This window comes from Hoplias malabaricus, chromosome 8, assembly GCF_029633855.1.
Source record: "Hoplias malabaricus isolate fHopMal1 chromosome 8, fHopMal1.hap1, whole genome shotgun sequence".
NCBI classification, from domain to species: domain Eukaryota; kingdom Metazoa; phylum Chordata; class Actinopteri; order Characiformes; family Erythrinidae; genus Hoplias; species Hoplias malabaricus.
Window position 1 is genome coordinate 28,682,656 of NC_089807.1, and position 16,150 is coordinate 28,698,805.

At 38.5% G+C, this 16,150-nt stretch overlaps 1 protein-coding gene across 1 annotated transcript in view; it reads right to left on the reverse strand.

The window, feature by feature from the left end:
* The window catches only part of pcsk2 (proprotein convertase subtilisin/kexin type 2), a 54,613-nt gene that overhangs the window by 19,239 nt on the left and 19,224 nt on the right, over positions 1 to 16,150 (reverse strand). Inside the window, exons 6-9 of the mRNA XM_066679352.1 lie at positions 9,978 to 10,054; positions 5,403 to 5,491; positions 4,752 to 4,927; positions 1,269 to 1,484 (exon numbers count right to left, since the gene is read on the reverse strand). Of these exons, the coding sequence (XP_066535449.1) occupies positions 1,269 to 1,484; positions 4,752 to 4,927; positions 5,403 to 5,491; positions 9,978 to 10,054 (558 nt within the window). The remainder of the gene's footprint in view (positions 1 to 1,268; positions 1,485 to 4,751; positions 4,928 to 5,402; positions 5,492 to 9,977; positions 10,055 to 16,150) is intronic.

The following is a 16,150-nucleotide window of genomic DNA, read 5'->3' on the forward strand; positions in this document are numbered from 1 at the left end:
GCAGTTGTAGGTTTAAGAATGAGTGTATATCTACAAATATGAGTGAGGATAATCTGATGACACATTAAACATCTCCTTTTGTACTGTTTTTGATTAAATTAGATTAAGCTTCAGTTTGTCACTCATAGTTAACTCAGTAGAGCTAATAAGGCCAGAAATGTGACGTAGAATGGTAGTGAGTGTGGAGAAGTCTGTCAGCAGAGGGCTCAAGCTGAGCTTTGTGACAGCGCACTTCAGACATGATTGTTCTTCTCTTTGACAGGAGCACCAGACTGATGCTAATGCCTCACCCACCCCTTCATCCTTCTTTTTCTTTTCTTCCCTCTATTTGACAAGATCCTCGCTGACAGGCTCAAAGTGCTCTTCAACTTCAACTTATTTCTTCAAATCATGAGATGGAGCTAAGATTAAGATCCACAATTAATACATCCCCTCTGTGCCTCAGTGGTAATTGTTCACACACAAAACCGACGAGACAATTAGTTCTATCTTTCATCACGCTCTAACTGAACGTGAGTAGGGAAGAGGTATTACCTTTCCAAAGGAAGTGATATGGTGCCTAACTCCTCTGCTAACTCTTTACTTCCCAGATCTGACTGAACAAAGCAGAACGGCACCTAAAGTCTGTGTAATTGTAAACGATTGTGCTTAGCGATTCTGAGCCAAATCCATTGGCAAAGATGTGAAGTCAGTTCATGCAGGTCAGGATTATCAGACTAATAGACTGCAATATCTGTGTAGTACTGTAATAAAACTCACACAGCTCCAGGGACCTGGAGGGTGTGGGTTCAAGTCCTGTTCTAGGTGACTGTGTGTGAGGAGTTTGGTGTGTTCTCCCCGTGGGTTTCCTCCGGGTGCTCCGGTTTCCTCCCACAGGTTGGTAGTTGGATTGGCGACTCAGAAAGTGTCCGTAGGTGGGAGTGTGTGAGTGAATGTGTGTGTGTGTGTGTGTGTGTGTGTGTGTGTTTGTCGCCCTGTGAAGGGCTGGCACCCCTTCCAGGATGTGTTCCTGCCTTGCGCTCAGTAATCGGGGTAGGCTCTGGACCCACCGCGACCCTGAACTGGATAAGCAGTTACAGATGATGAATAAATGAATAAATGCATAAATGTAATAAAACTGCACTGTTCAACTGTTCTGTTCTACTTAACTTTTCTACCTGGATAGTACAGAAAAATAAAACCTTTGATCCTGCTAACTAAGGTATAATAATTTATAAGAAATTACAAGTCTGTTGCAGCCATGTACACACACACAAATACACACTCACCACGCCTGCCTCAGGGTTCCTCTTACGTCCGTTACTGAAAGTAGAGGCAAGGGTGGAGGAGCAGCTCTCGTCATAGAGGGCTGTCCGCCCATCGTTGATGGCTGAGTTAATGGAGATTGTCCACATGCTGGAGGCATAGCCATCACAGTTGCAGTCGTCATAGCTACCGCCGTCCCCTGAGGCCCACACATAGATGCTGCCTTTTCCCCCTCGACCCTATGGGACAGTGAGGACAATATCCATTCACATTCAGCATAAAAGAAGCAATTTTCCCCCAGTCATTTTTCTTAACATTAAACAACATCCTTTATACTGACACCTAATGCTCTGGATGTATCAGAAATTCAGTTCTAAACCTACATTAAACATGTCCTCTCCTGCCTACTCTTTGAAGCATCACAGAGAGTTTGATTCTTCATTTAGGTGAGCTGCAATTTACAGAATAACATTTTTAAAAATCATGAAAAAATGATGGAAAACATGGAAAACATGTTTGAATATCTGAATGTATTTGAAAAATTAACACAGTCAGGAGTTAAATTATCCTAATCCCATTTTATCTAATCACATTTCCTCTAATCAGTCAAGATGCTCTGAGAATCTTGAATTAAAATATAAACATTTCAAAATATCTATCTAAAATCTTGATGATGATTACCTTATTGATTTAATTGATTTGAAAATATGACAGACTTGTAAAGGCATCTAAAACACACATTCTAGCATTCATTTTCTGTAACCGCTTATCCATTTCAAGGTCTGTGTGGGACTGCTGTGGGTCCAGGGCCTACCCGGAATCACTGGGCGCAAGGCAGGAACACACCCTGGAGGGGGCGCCAGTCCTTCACAGGGCGACACACACACAGTCACACCTATGGACGTTTTGAGTTGCCAATCCACCTACCAACATATAGTTTTTGGACCATAGAAGGGAAACCAGAGCACCCAGAGGAAACCAGGGACACAGGGAGAACACACTAAACTCCTCACAGACAATCACCCAGAGTGGGACTTGAACCCACAACCTCCAGGTCCCTGGAGCTGTGTGACTGCGACACTACCTGCTATGCCACCGTGCTGCCCACGTTCTAGCATTCATAAACAAAAATATTTCCAGAATTAGGTATAATTTCTGTTTTCCAATTCATTTTTATTGTTGTGTTTTGAAAACATTCCATAAGAAAGAAAAACCTGATGAAAATGATGCATCTGTTCCTAAAATTTTCACTTTATTTTCAAACAAACTACATTAGCTCCCATTTCACAGACTGCACTAATAACCTAGCTACTTTTTGCATTTCATTGTTTTTTGTAGGTATTAATGAGGGTGGGTTAACTGTACTGCTTACATTTTGTGATGCTTGAAAATGAAAATGAGCTCAAAATCATAAACCAACTGTCAAGGGTTTTGTTTGTCATCAATGCAACTTCCTCATCTCTTCTTGCAGAATTTCTTAATTAACTGATACTTTTTTCTCCCTCTCTCTTGCCCTCTCTTTTTCTTCCACATTCTCTCTTTCCTTTTCTCACTTACTATCCTCTCCCTCCAATCCCATCACTATATCCAATTCTTCACGTCTCACTCCCCCTTCTCCGTCTTTTGCCTTACTCTCTCTCTCTCTCTCTCTCTCTCTCTCTCTCTCTCTCTCTCTCTCTCTCTCTCTCTTTCTCTGTGGTTTGGCTCAGTTTGGCTGCAATTAGACAAAACAAATGATTGGGCAATAAACACTTCTGCTTTTGTAATGAGCTCTATTCATGAGGAGAGCTGCTGAGAGGGGAATTTTAGAGGTGTGGGAGGACCATAATCTCTCCTTCTGAAGGAACACTTGGGGATTGGAGAGAAGAGTTGCAAGAGATTTGATACACCTGTCACTAATATATAAATGTAGTCACACATATACTGTTAGGGAACAGTGGAGCACAATCTAAGACATCATTTTTCTCTAAATGATCACTTCCAACTTTAGTGGGTCCCCATTATGGGGATGGCCATGTATAAGGACAGAATCTCTGGCACATCCAGACTAGTAGGACTTAGTATAATAACCATTTTCTAACATGGACAAGAATCACTGGAGAACTGATTGTTCCTTTAAATAAAATTATTGTAGTTATCAGGATAATATAAAGAACCATTCAAAAACATACTGCCACTAGTGATCAGGACTGGGCACAAACTGGATGAGGTACAGTTTGTAGCTGTAGAATAAGCACTGTATTGTACTGTAAGGTATGTGTGTCTAAAAATGTGAGCATTTGACCTTTTAAAACAATAATTTGGTTCACTTGAGAACCTCCTTAAAGTTATGATCCTTAATATTTGAACTTCTTTAATCTGTGTCATCTGCGTTTGTAGCATGTAGTCACTACATCAGGCAATAATTTAGACATTATTTATGTAGTTATTAAAAAATAAAGAAAATACAGGAACCCATTCATTTCTGTTGTAAGTGTATTAATTAATAGCTTAAAGTTTATAATAATATGTTTGAACAAGATATCTGAATATAAATTTTGAGAATTTCTACTGGGCAATTTCTCCTGAGATTCTGGTAATTTCAAAAATGTAAACATCAAAACTGGAGATGCAAGGTTTGTCTGTCAGTAATGTTATAAGAGGAACAAGTGAGCCATGTACTGGGTGAATGAATAAAAACATCCTTTTGCCAAGAACAGTTCAACGTTTCTAAATGATGGTTCAAGTTAACCAATAAAACCCAAGCAGCAGTGACACTCTCGCCACAAACCCAAAATTCAGAATGGTGACACAAAAAAAAATAATAAATAAAATAAAAAATGTAATAAAGTCATTGGACTTGGACACACTAACAAGGGTTAACGAATTCCTCAGGAGAATTAGGGAAGCTCAGCTACTCCAGGATATACATCTGAGTGAATTATTTCCTCCCCCATTCCCTCATGAACAGGTAGCTTTTAAAAGGCTTATGTAAGCTGCCACTACCATTGAGTGTTTGAGTGGAATATGACTTGATTAGCCTTGTTTGTTCTGATCCATTCCAGAAGGTGCCTGTAGGACCTACTCAGTGGCACATCCTGACTGCTTAAAACTTGAGGGCATTTCTCTATAGTGCTCTGATTAATTAATCAAAATGTTAATTTGAGGCCAAATCACAATGAGCCCTGTTAGTCAATCTGAATTGTAAGGGCACAGCTTGGCATTTTGCATGAGTGCTTCTTTGGCTCTCACAACATTGTACTTGCTATAGTTCAAACTCCCTGGAGTCCTCAGAGCTCCTCCTGGATATGAATTATTTCTTTGCCTGGCTACTATGAAAAAATGTTTTAGCCTGAAGGATTCAGAAAGCCAGTGGTTATGAGCTAGTGCCAGCTGTTAACTTGTAATGGCAGAGTCTTTATTCCATGCAACAATTGCAGCATCTCTATAAAAAACCTGAATATAATTACAACTGAAATAAATAGTCCTCAGTTTCTGTTAGTCAGTGAAAAAATTCCCATGAGTACCTTGTTGACTCCATCTGCCATGGCCTGCAGGGTGAGCTCTCGGGGTCCGTCCACCGTCTTGCCGTCGTCAGTGGGACCCCAGCTGGCACTGTAGATGTCAATGACCTGTGGCATGTGGCTGATGGAGGATGCCTCGATGATGTCTGTCATGAAAGGCTGGTCCAGCATACGGATACCTATGCCATGGGTGAGGACCAGGTCATGCCTTTAATCTCCATTTATCTCCCAGAGCAGAGAGACCCTATTCACCTGCCGTTACAGCCTCAGGTCTTTTTAATAACACTGAAATGTAATTCTATACTTTAGAGCACTTTGTGATATTTCAGTTCATACATCTTGCACATTCCCTTATTCGTTTTTTAATCATATTTCAGTTTTGTTGATTTTGTGCACAGTCAACATTTCAACATTTCATCTTCACTTATTTTATATTTATTTTGGGCATATTTGGGCACTTATTTTATACTTATTTTGGGCATATTTCAGCTAATTTTATATTGTGCAATATATACATTTATATATCAATATATAAAATATAGCCTAACTCTTGCACAGTCCACATTGTGTGTCTTATTTTTATCCAATATGTTAAATTCTGCAAATTCACCTAAACTAATGTTTAAATCTGAAGAGAACTCCTATGAGACATACCTGCAACCTTGGAGTTGTAGGCCACGCCAACTCCACAGATGTTGTTGTTAGATACTGCAGACACCTCACCAGCACACCTGGTCCCATGACTGAATGCATGCATACAGAAACCTTGTTTAGTTAGTAGGATTAACACAGGTATGCAAAACATAAAGATCATCATTGTTTGAAGAAATCTTGTCTGCATTTTTAACATTTAAAAAAATGTTTACATTATTTGAAAACATTTATATAATCTTCATCAATCATCATGATTATAATCATGAAAATTTCATGACCAACACGAGGGCTCCCCAAAGACTTAATTAAATTAAATCTCTTATATTAATTTAATTAATGTACCATCTTTAATAAGTTCATCTCAGTGTATCTTTGTCATAATTCAGAGTGTGTGCACTCAGAGTTTATTCTACACATCTTTAGTTAGGTAACTTATAATAAATGCTGTTTGGTGATTTCCATGACCCAGCACACCAAATATATAAACCCATTTCATAAGCCTATTTATATAGGCTTATATCTATTTATACACCTGCCAGAGAATTTCATTATAATTGGAAATACTGCTATAATACAATTTTCTATACTTAGCAGACCCTATAAAGCTAATTTTCAACAATCTGTTTTATCAAATTCACCTTGACCATGATGTACAATTTCGACTTTTGCCATTTCAACTCTATTTTCACCCTGCCACACATAATCATTGATTTCTTGGCACATTAAATAGGCAACCAATATTAAAACAGCATGTATCTAGGTTTGCTTCATTTGCTATCACATGAACATTGTTCCATTGCCACTGTTCCATTGTCTTAAATAAACCAAATGAATTTGAATTTAGCTTGTATAACCTGTCATATTTCAATACAGAATGACAGAATATATGGTATACTAATCCGACTTTCACAGACTTATATGTATGTATTATATATGTGGGTGTGTAGATATATTTTTAAATTTTCAGTGGCACAGGAGGGAGCATGCTCTTAGGCAGAACAAGCATGATAGAAAAAAAATTAAAATACCAATTTAAATATAATCATATATTCCAATTTTACTATCTTTTTTGTGTTTTATTAGCAGTCAATTTGTTGACCCTATCAGCAGGAGATTGTGAGTTCAATCACTGGTGATGCCCCAGACACACCAGGACGGAAGTCCAAGACAGCCCAAATGTCCATGCTCTCTCTCTGTGTGGGTAGGATGGCCCTCCCTCTTCCACCATTACTCATCAGGCTAGTACTGAGCAGTTAGTGTTTCCCTCCAGAATGTTGACCTGTCAATTTATTTTCAGTTAGCAACATTTCAAGAAGAAAAGATTGCTACCTGTCTTTTAGGAAGTATGAGATAGCCTTCATCCTCACAGCTCAGTAATTTCCTGTGCCTAGGGGAGACCTGGCTATTGATGAAATTAGCAAAGACCAAATTATGAATTAGCAATTAGCAATGACTAAACCTAAGATCATAGGTTTTAAATTTTACCAGAGTCATTCTTTGTATGTGACACAACTACACAAACACACAAAGTGAAGTTGTATAAGCCCACTTTCTGATGCAAATATGCTCGTCAGCTAGAGGCCTCAATGTGCATTTCTGTTGTGTTCCCTGAAAATAGCCAAGGCACTTAAAACTTCTCCAGATCATGATTGCTGTCTGATGTGATGTTCTGCATGTAAGCATCTCCCCCTCACAACAAATGGGGAAGACAGATGAATTTAACATGCTTAATTTACACACATTGGGGGTTTCGGCAGTGGGCTGGCCTCGGCTGGCCCGGATGCTCAGCTTCTGCATGATGATTGGATGATCTGTCTGAGGCTGAATGCCTTTTTGATTGACAGTGAAATGAGCGAATGAGCGATCCTTTGGTGTAAAGATCCGTGGGAGCATTAAATTTTCATTTTGTTCTTAGTTGAACCGGAGATTTTCTTAAACCTCTTAGCCACATTTTCTTTGTTTAAAAATGACTAGCGACAAATCGAGCTTCTATTTCTGGTGGGTTTTTGTAGCTGCTTGTTATTGGAGACTGACTTCTATCACTCTTTCTGACTTCTATCGCAGTTTCTGTCCAGCGGGTGCTGCTGAGCCCCTCCACCGTCACAAAGCACTCACAGGCGGACACACTTCACATGGGCTAAGGCCGTTTAAGCAGCTTAGCTCTGCTGGCCATTGAGAGGACACTAGTCAAGTCCCTGGAAAAGACGCCTTGTCGGTACGACAGGGTCACAGATCATTTTCTTGAAAAGGAACGGAGGGTAGAATTTACGTATAAATAAACTGACACATTTTATGATGTAGGCCGAAATTGAGCTTCCCCTCCTTGAAAGACCAGCATCCGCCACTGGTTCCAATGTTTATAAAGACCACTTATAATTAGTAAGTTCACCATTTTTAATATTGCACCCATTGACAACACTGTTCATGCAGTACACACAGTTGGTATATGACTCTAGAGGAGCTGAACATGAGCCTAATGTCACCATGGTTAATGTCAAGAATCAATGAGGGGAGTATAAATCTCCCCAGCAATGGGCTGTGGATCAGTAGACCTGTTTTTTTCTGGAGTGATGGAGCACCATCTAGCACGCTGGGAATGAGTTGAAGTGGTGTTCATGATCCAAAACCAATTATCCAATGTCAGCACCTGGCTTCACTAATGCTCTGATGGCTGAGTGCCATCAAATCTTCACCAACCATTTTCAACTGGCCATCTAAAGGCCGTTGCTAAAACAAAGGAGTGGGGGGTGGTCCCTTGATTTCAGGACAAAGGTGTCCAAAATCTTAACCATATAGTGTTTAGCAGGTTTGTTTTCATTTCATCATATAATGATCTTGGGCACAGCTGTTTTCAAATGAGCACAGAAAGGAAACTTCAACCGTGGAGGAAGCCCAGCGTGACAGACAGTGGGTGACTCCCATCATTCTAAGCCAGACAGAGCTGCTCTATTTATAAACATGCATCTGATTAGCCTGTGAGTCTTTGGCACTGATAATATTACTGCTGCCATCAGAAACTGCTTTGCTCTCTCTCTCTCTCTCTCTCTCTCTCTCTCTCTCTCTCTCTTTCTCACACACACACAGACACCACCACACACCCCCACACACATACAAATACAAAGAGGAGAGAACAAAGCAGGAGTTATGCTTGTGATCTTTTTTTATCAGACCAGCTGTCCTTGAGCTGTCTTGAACTGTCAGTCGCTGAAAGTGCAAAGACAGTGGTGATGGAAGGTGTAATAAGGTGCCAGTGTTCATTAAACCTGAGTTTTTTCGAGTAGAGCTGTACTAAAGAAAGATGCATGCCAATCTGCCCTGAATCTGTCCCTGCTGAGCACCTTCTGCTGCTGAATATGCACACACATTCTATTTTTTATATAATGGCAGAATATGGAGTAAGAAATACAGTATATCATACATGGTTTGTATAGAATATTTCAACTACTGTTTGTTGATACCTTTGTTCACTTGTGTATAATCTCCATAGAAAAGCATGAAATCAAATCGGAATCTCAGTACTACCTGCATTAACCCTAACCTTAGACTAGATGAGTATTAATCCCCCAACATTGGGCTACTGGAGTAAAGGAACACATTTCCATAGAATGAGTTGGAGTGGTGTTTTCCACAATCTGTACCTAATGTTGCAATGACTGTTTAATGCCACTGGATACTGGATGCACAGGTGTTAGCAGAATTTTGCATATAGTGTACATTTTTTGCTGTTGTAATATGACATTTTATCTTGAAAGTTGTACATTTAAAAGGAAGAAACAAGAAAAAATGCAATGTGAATACATTCCACATGATTTTGGATAATTTTCAGAATAGTTGTATTTATGTTGCAGTAAATTCCACCAGATATATCAACACATGACATCAATTGAGGAGCTTAACCATTGCTAATGCAATGTCACCGAACAGCTCAACAAGCTTGGAGGGGAACACTCCTTGCCAATTCAATATTTGCTGGGTGAAAAATGTCTGTGATGGTTAGGACCAGGATGAATGATAGTGGGTGTAGGAGGGCTTAGCAAGCAAGGCCAATTACGCTGTCCTTGATCCCAGGCGACTGATGGCTGTAGGATCCTGTATCTTGAATTATTTAAAAATAAAACAAACACAGCAAGAAATTTCTATTACTGCAGATAACACAGCAATAAAACATATATAATTCCTGCCATAAAGAGAACACACTCCATTTTCTGGAGATTTCTAGTATTCTGTAGTGGTGTGCACACTTCAATAATGTTCAGTAAATTTGTGTTCTTTGGCCTGCACTGAGCTTTGTAAGAATGGAGCAAATGAATCAAAGCTATAAAGAGTCAGTGAGGGCCATGCATTCCATATTAATGCAGCCAGAAGAAGAGCCCAGGGAAAAAGATGACTTAATGGGGTTATGTGTAAAGAAAATCAATACAGGGAAGCAAGCATTGCTTCAACCTTCCACTGCCAGGAAACACAGCCTTGGGTTTCTTTTCCTCACACACATCCTCATTTCTTTCCCTCAACCCCCTCCACCGTTCACACAGCCTTGAGTCACAAAGCCAAACCCAGTGACTGACTACTGATTACCTGTTAAACCAGTCATCCGTGTAGCGGGGGTAAGGGTATGGGTCATTGCTGCTGAAGTCATAGCTGGCCTCAGCGTTCTGAAAGGAGAAAATATTGGCTATTATCACTACAAGTCATGCATTATGGAAATGGAAGTAAGAGCACAATAGGTCAGCATTAATAATACAGTACATTTTAAGATATTGAGAACAGCACAATATACAGTCTCTTCCTTTTGATTGTTTATCATCATCATCATCATTTTCTTCCTCGCTTCTCCATTTCAGGGTCGCGGTGTGATTGTTTATTTAGAACAAAAAAATTATGGGTTTCAGAAGCCACATGATCTTTCAAATACTCAGTGGGACATTTAAAGGGGAATACATTTATTTTTTAAAATGCATGCATAGCTCAATTGCTCACATATAAACAAAGATATTTAGAATGATTTTAATGGGGGGAGGGGGGATGTTTTCATGAAGGGCGGCACAGTGGCGCAGCAAGTAGTGTCACAGTCACACAGGGTGGGTTCAAGTCCTGCTCCAGGTGACTGTCTTTGAGGCATTTAGTGTGTTCTCCCTGTGTCTGAGTCCGTTTACTCTGAGTGCTCTGCTTTCCTCTCACGGTCCAAAAAGACACACTGGTAGGTGAACTGGTGACTTTAAAGTGTCCATATGTATAAATGTGTTGCCTGTGAAGGACTGGCACCCCCTCCAAGGTGGGATCCTGTCTTGTGCCCAGTGATTCCGGGTAGGCTCTGGACCCACTGCAACCCTGAACTGGATAAACGTTTACAGACAAAGAATGAATGTTTACATCAAAGCAAGGTACTGATTTTGCTGTAGAAATAATCATGTTATGAAGAGCTATCAAGGTCAGACAACTGCCATTATGTTTATACCATTAGGGCATTCATCTTAAAAAGGCCAAGATGATCATCCAGCTTCCATCTTTGAAAATGCTCTAATTCGATCACCAATGGCATGGCAGAGGGGGAAGCAGATGGCTATGTGACCTCTTCTCTGTGTACCCATCCAACAATCCAAATTTCCGCAGTACATGTTGTCAAGGAGTGGATCACTGGATGGACAGTTTTAACCATAACACTAACAAATTTGACACAAGTGGTATCAAGATCTCCAATATTCCGCATACTTTTCAGATGTAAAGAAAATCTACAGGGAGGACTCAACTTTAGAAATAGGTTATTCTATTAACACTTGCTTAAATCTAAAGCTCTTCCCTGTCGTACCTCCGGAGTGATTGACATAGCATGAATCTCCCACCTGACTGGTGGAAATTTTGAATTTTGTTTTACTGCATTTACTGCATTTTTTTTGCATCCTACAGAAAATCTACAGGAAATGTTGAGAGTTCACTTGGAGATACTGCCTACAACAAGCTACGTGTGTCTGTCCCAAATATTAAGCATTGGCCTTCATATCTAACAAAATATCCATGTGTCTGTATGAATGCAGCCTTAGATTCTGTTGTTTTTCTTTGCCTTCCAGATATTCAATGGATTGTTTAAACAGCCCTAGGGCCTCTCAAGGGCAACACGTCCCATATTTACCACTCATACTACATGCACAAACAGATGATTGTGCAGGTTTCCTATCAAACCAGGGTGTAGGGTTTTAGGGATGCACACGAGACATTAATTCTCTTGCTTATGTACAATTTCCACTACAATATAAGGTTTAATTCAGTGTAGTATGTTGTCTAAACTATAGTAACAAATATCTCTTCATAGGGATTAACTTAACAAAATGTAATATCCAATATCAATTTGATTATCTGACCATTTGGCTGGGCTTAAATTTCTTTTTGCTTATTAATAACAATCAGATTGACACAGATGACGTGCCCTTCAGAAAGGTAAATACCCACCAACTGCTCTCCCGGTGCTAAGGATGGCTGCAAGTTGTGTGTATGTGTGGCTGCCAGTTGTATTCCAGTTGTGTGTATGTGTCTGTGTGTGCGCATTCTCACTACCATACATGGGTTAAAGTTTATCATGTTTAACAAATCTGAATTTACATTAATTATTCTTAGTTTTATTCTTTTCTACACTTAAGACTTGGTAGGGGACTGTTCCCTTTCATTTCCTATGTTAAAAACAAAGTTTAAACTAAAACAAGAATCTTATTTCAAGAGCATTAAGTACGCATCAATGTGCATTGTCTGTTTCCCTTGCCAATGATGTGCTAACAATTTCCTAATTAAAAGTCACCCTTTTTGCAGATGTAACATCAGGGAACTTAACATGAGCTACTGACACCCCAGTTACACTCAGAATTTAATTCCAACGTGGCAACAGGCAATAGGAGTAAAATGCCAGACGGAAAGAAATGATGCAGTGAAATAAATGCAGCAGCTGTAAACATCTCTCAGAGACTCATCAATTCAGCAAATGCATTTAACCAAATGGTCCTCGGAGCAGAGCCAACCACTGCAGGTACTGGCCAATAGAGAATCGTCCCCTAGTGTCCTCTCTCTCTCTCTCTCTCTCTCTCTCTCTCTCTCTCTCTCTCTCTGTACCAGTAGCTTGTACAGTGTCATAGCTAGTGATGGGCAGACAACTGGTTTAGCACTGAATTGTAAGAGGTTGAGTGGATCATTTGAAATACATAATGAAATTATCCAGTAAGAAACAAAATTTAGGGGTGTAACTGAATGTGAAGAACAGGCATTGCCATAGCATGTCATGCCAAGGGTCGTATAAAACCACAAAAGCAGTTAATTTATTTCCCAGAACATAGACTAACTGTTTGGAAAATTAATAAAAAAAATATATATATATATATATATATATATATATATATATATATATATATATATATATATATATATATATATATATATATATATATATTATAATCTGTTACAATACTTGCAATTATGAATTAACTAAATAAATATATGTATATTAGCCCAAATCAGTTTTAGCCAGACAGTGGGAAGACAGTAGCATTCATTAGGCTGTATTTACAAATATCATTCACAGAATTCATGGAGGGTTCCTGGCTGATGAGGACGCTACCTGGCATTTACCATTATGAGTTGGTGAGGGACAAAAGGCTTCTGGTCCTTGGGAAAAGGGTAGTGTAAAAACATGTTTAGAGCAGGTAACTGGGTGTGTTGACACCAGTGTAAGACTGCTAAAGGTTACTGACATGGAAACAGTCATAAAAGCTCTCTTCACTCATATGTGCCATAAATGAATTAAGCAAAGTCATTCTCTTCATTAATGGATCTCAAGCCTGATCATCAAGCAGCTCTTCCATGCTTATCTTTGCTGATGAAATGAAACCTTAATGTAAACTTTTGTTTACATAATTTGAAAGTTGCTGTTTAGACTACATTTAGATACATAAATTAAAATATATGGTGTGGATGATTTATCAGAAAACCACCTGGAAGTTGAACATATAAAGAGTGGGTTTTAAAATGAATTGTTAAACCCTGGACTTCACTATTGTGTTCACAGTTAACATGACTAGCCATTTAGAAACAAACTTCTAAAAAACGATTTAATCCAAAGAACAAAATGAAATCAAAATTAGCTGTCAAAATTAACACCGCTCTGTGTTGTGTTATAGCGCTTCAGATGCACTACATGCACAAAACTTTGTAGGTGACTCCTCATCCAGCATTTCTTCTGAAATTAAGGGCACAAAAGGGTAGTCTTTATACATTGGCCACACACCAAAGCTATTAATAGAGTTACCTCACTCCAAAAAAAAAAGCAAAAAAAAAAAAGCAATTTCACTGCTCCACAACCCAGTGCTGGCAGGCTCATACACCTCTAACTATTTATACCCCTTCTTAGCATTGGACATATCAAAGCTCTATACAGTTGCACCAGAGTTTCCTCTTTCATTTCATTTCAAATTCTGTGCACAATGAAGCATCTTTGTTCACAAGGGGTGCACCTTAATACAGCTGAATTTCCTCAGTATAAGGGGTGCCTACAAACTTCTGGATATGTTGAGCATCTTCACAAATCATGTGACACATAACAAATCAGGTTTTACAAAGATTCATTTGTTTTTTAAATGGAAATAAACCATTTTAAAATAACTACCCACAATTGTTAAAAATGCTACACTTTGACACATCTTGTGCAAACACTGCCGGCAAGTAGACTACCAGCAGGGACAATAACAGAGCAAAGCATTTAAATTGCTCATGTTGATTACAGGAGCAGTGAACTAATGGGTACCTTGCAGCACTATTGCCCTCATATTGAGGAACAGAGTGGTGATTATTGAAAAAAAAAGAGTGTAGCACATTTTCTTGACATTCCACATGCCACCAGGCTGCAAATACCTTCACCCAAAGATGAACAACATGACACCAGAAGTGGTGAAAGATTCCTTTACTGTGTTTGTAAATATAAAAATATTGCCAAACATTGCCACTTGGTTATGTTAGTTGAGTGTGAATAAGTGCAAATATGAAACAGAGGTATCAGATTTGACCATAAAAGTCACAGATGACTAAGGGCCATTGTAACTATCAAATACGTTATAACTAAGAAATAAACCTATACATATAACTACTACAAATGTACAATTACTGTAGTTTGATATATGAAAAAATATCTGATAACAGAAAGAAACATGTACCAAATTTCATAATTTGGTAATGCATTTACGTTTCAATATATGATATATTCAACTTTACTACTGCTAATATTAATGCAACCTCCAAATGCAACCAACCAGCAATCCACTGAAGAAAAAGAAAGTGTGACAGTCTTTCATCTGTTTAGATGTATTATAATCTCTTTTCTATCCAAGTGGTAATTATGTAAATATATAAATTATACAGGCTCTGAATAAACCTAGAAAGGTAACAATGGCATTAATCCAATATAAGTTATCAAAGTGTGATATTTATTAGCCTATTTGAATAATCAGATAACAATTGTATCTGCATGCAAATAAACTTCAAGTTTCAACAAGTGGAGTCAAGTAGCAAAAGATAAAGATGAATCAGCACTCTGTTCCTGAGTGCTGTATAACTCCATCATCTGTGTAGATATACTCTACTTGTTTGCTTTATTCTTTTTATCCCTTCACTTTATAGCCATCTATATTTGGTGCCCTAAACATTTCACTGTTCCATATCCACTGTGTATATTATAAATTATATTAGTGTAATGTACAGAAGACTTCTGTAAATGCCAGAGATCACCAGTTTCTTCATTAGTGTTGGGAGAAAAAACAATATTTACTCTATTCATCATTTACTTTTATTAGACATATGTTCTTTTTGGGAGAGCTTCTTTCAGTTTTACAAATAAAACTGCAGGAATCTTTTTCCATATGTCAGTCTTAGAAATTGGTTCAATTTTCTGCTTCTTATGCTCCGTGTAATCCCAAAAAGTTTTAGCACAGTTTCAATGTGGATGCTGGAGCAGCTAGAGGTGTTTGATTTGTAAATATGGTCATTTTTTTTTGTCTGTTTCTTTTTACCTGATGGAAGCGATTTTGGTTATATATAAGGTCGTCCGTGGTGGTTAGAGATCCAATTGTGTGTGTCTTTTAATGTATTTTTTTTATTATTTCAGTATCAATTCCTGTTTATTTGATTATCTTTTAATTCTTCTGTACTCACATGTTATACACTGTGGCTAATCTCAAAATTAACTCCTGTAAAACACTGTCCATGAAGGATGCCCATTTTTATTTAAAAATTAAATAAATGAAGGGTAGTCTCTGACATGCCCAGCAATGCACTTCTCTACCAGACTAATTTTAAGAGAGCAATACTCAAATATTCTTTATATTAAAAGCATATGTGCATCAGTGCAAATCCCAAATTTGAAAAGAGGCTAAAAAACATAGCTGTTATGTTTGAATGACACCATGTCATCGCCATGGCAACACGATGGCTGATAAGCTGTACTTTGATAGATATACATACATCTGCGCAGAGCTGAACAATGACAGCCTGGGCTTGATTCTGTTCTCTGCTGTATATGTCTGGCAGAGAAAGAGAGAGGGAGTGAGGGAGAGCGAGAGAGAGGGAGTGAGAGATAGAGAGAAGCTCTGGCAAGCCTCCATCTGGCTGCTGCCTAAGAGTGTGGTTATCAAGCGATGAATTAAACTCAGTCCCCAGTCGAAAAAAAAAAAAATTATCCTTCATACGATACCCAAATTCCCTCTTCAGCATTAGCAAATAGA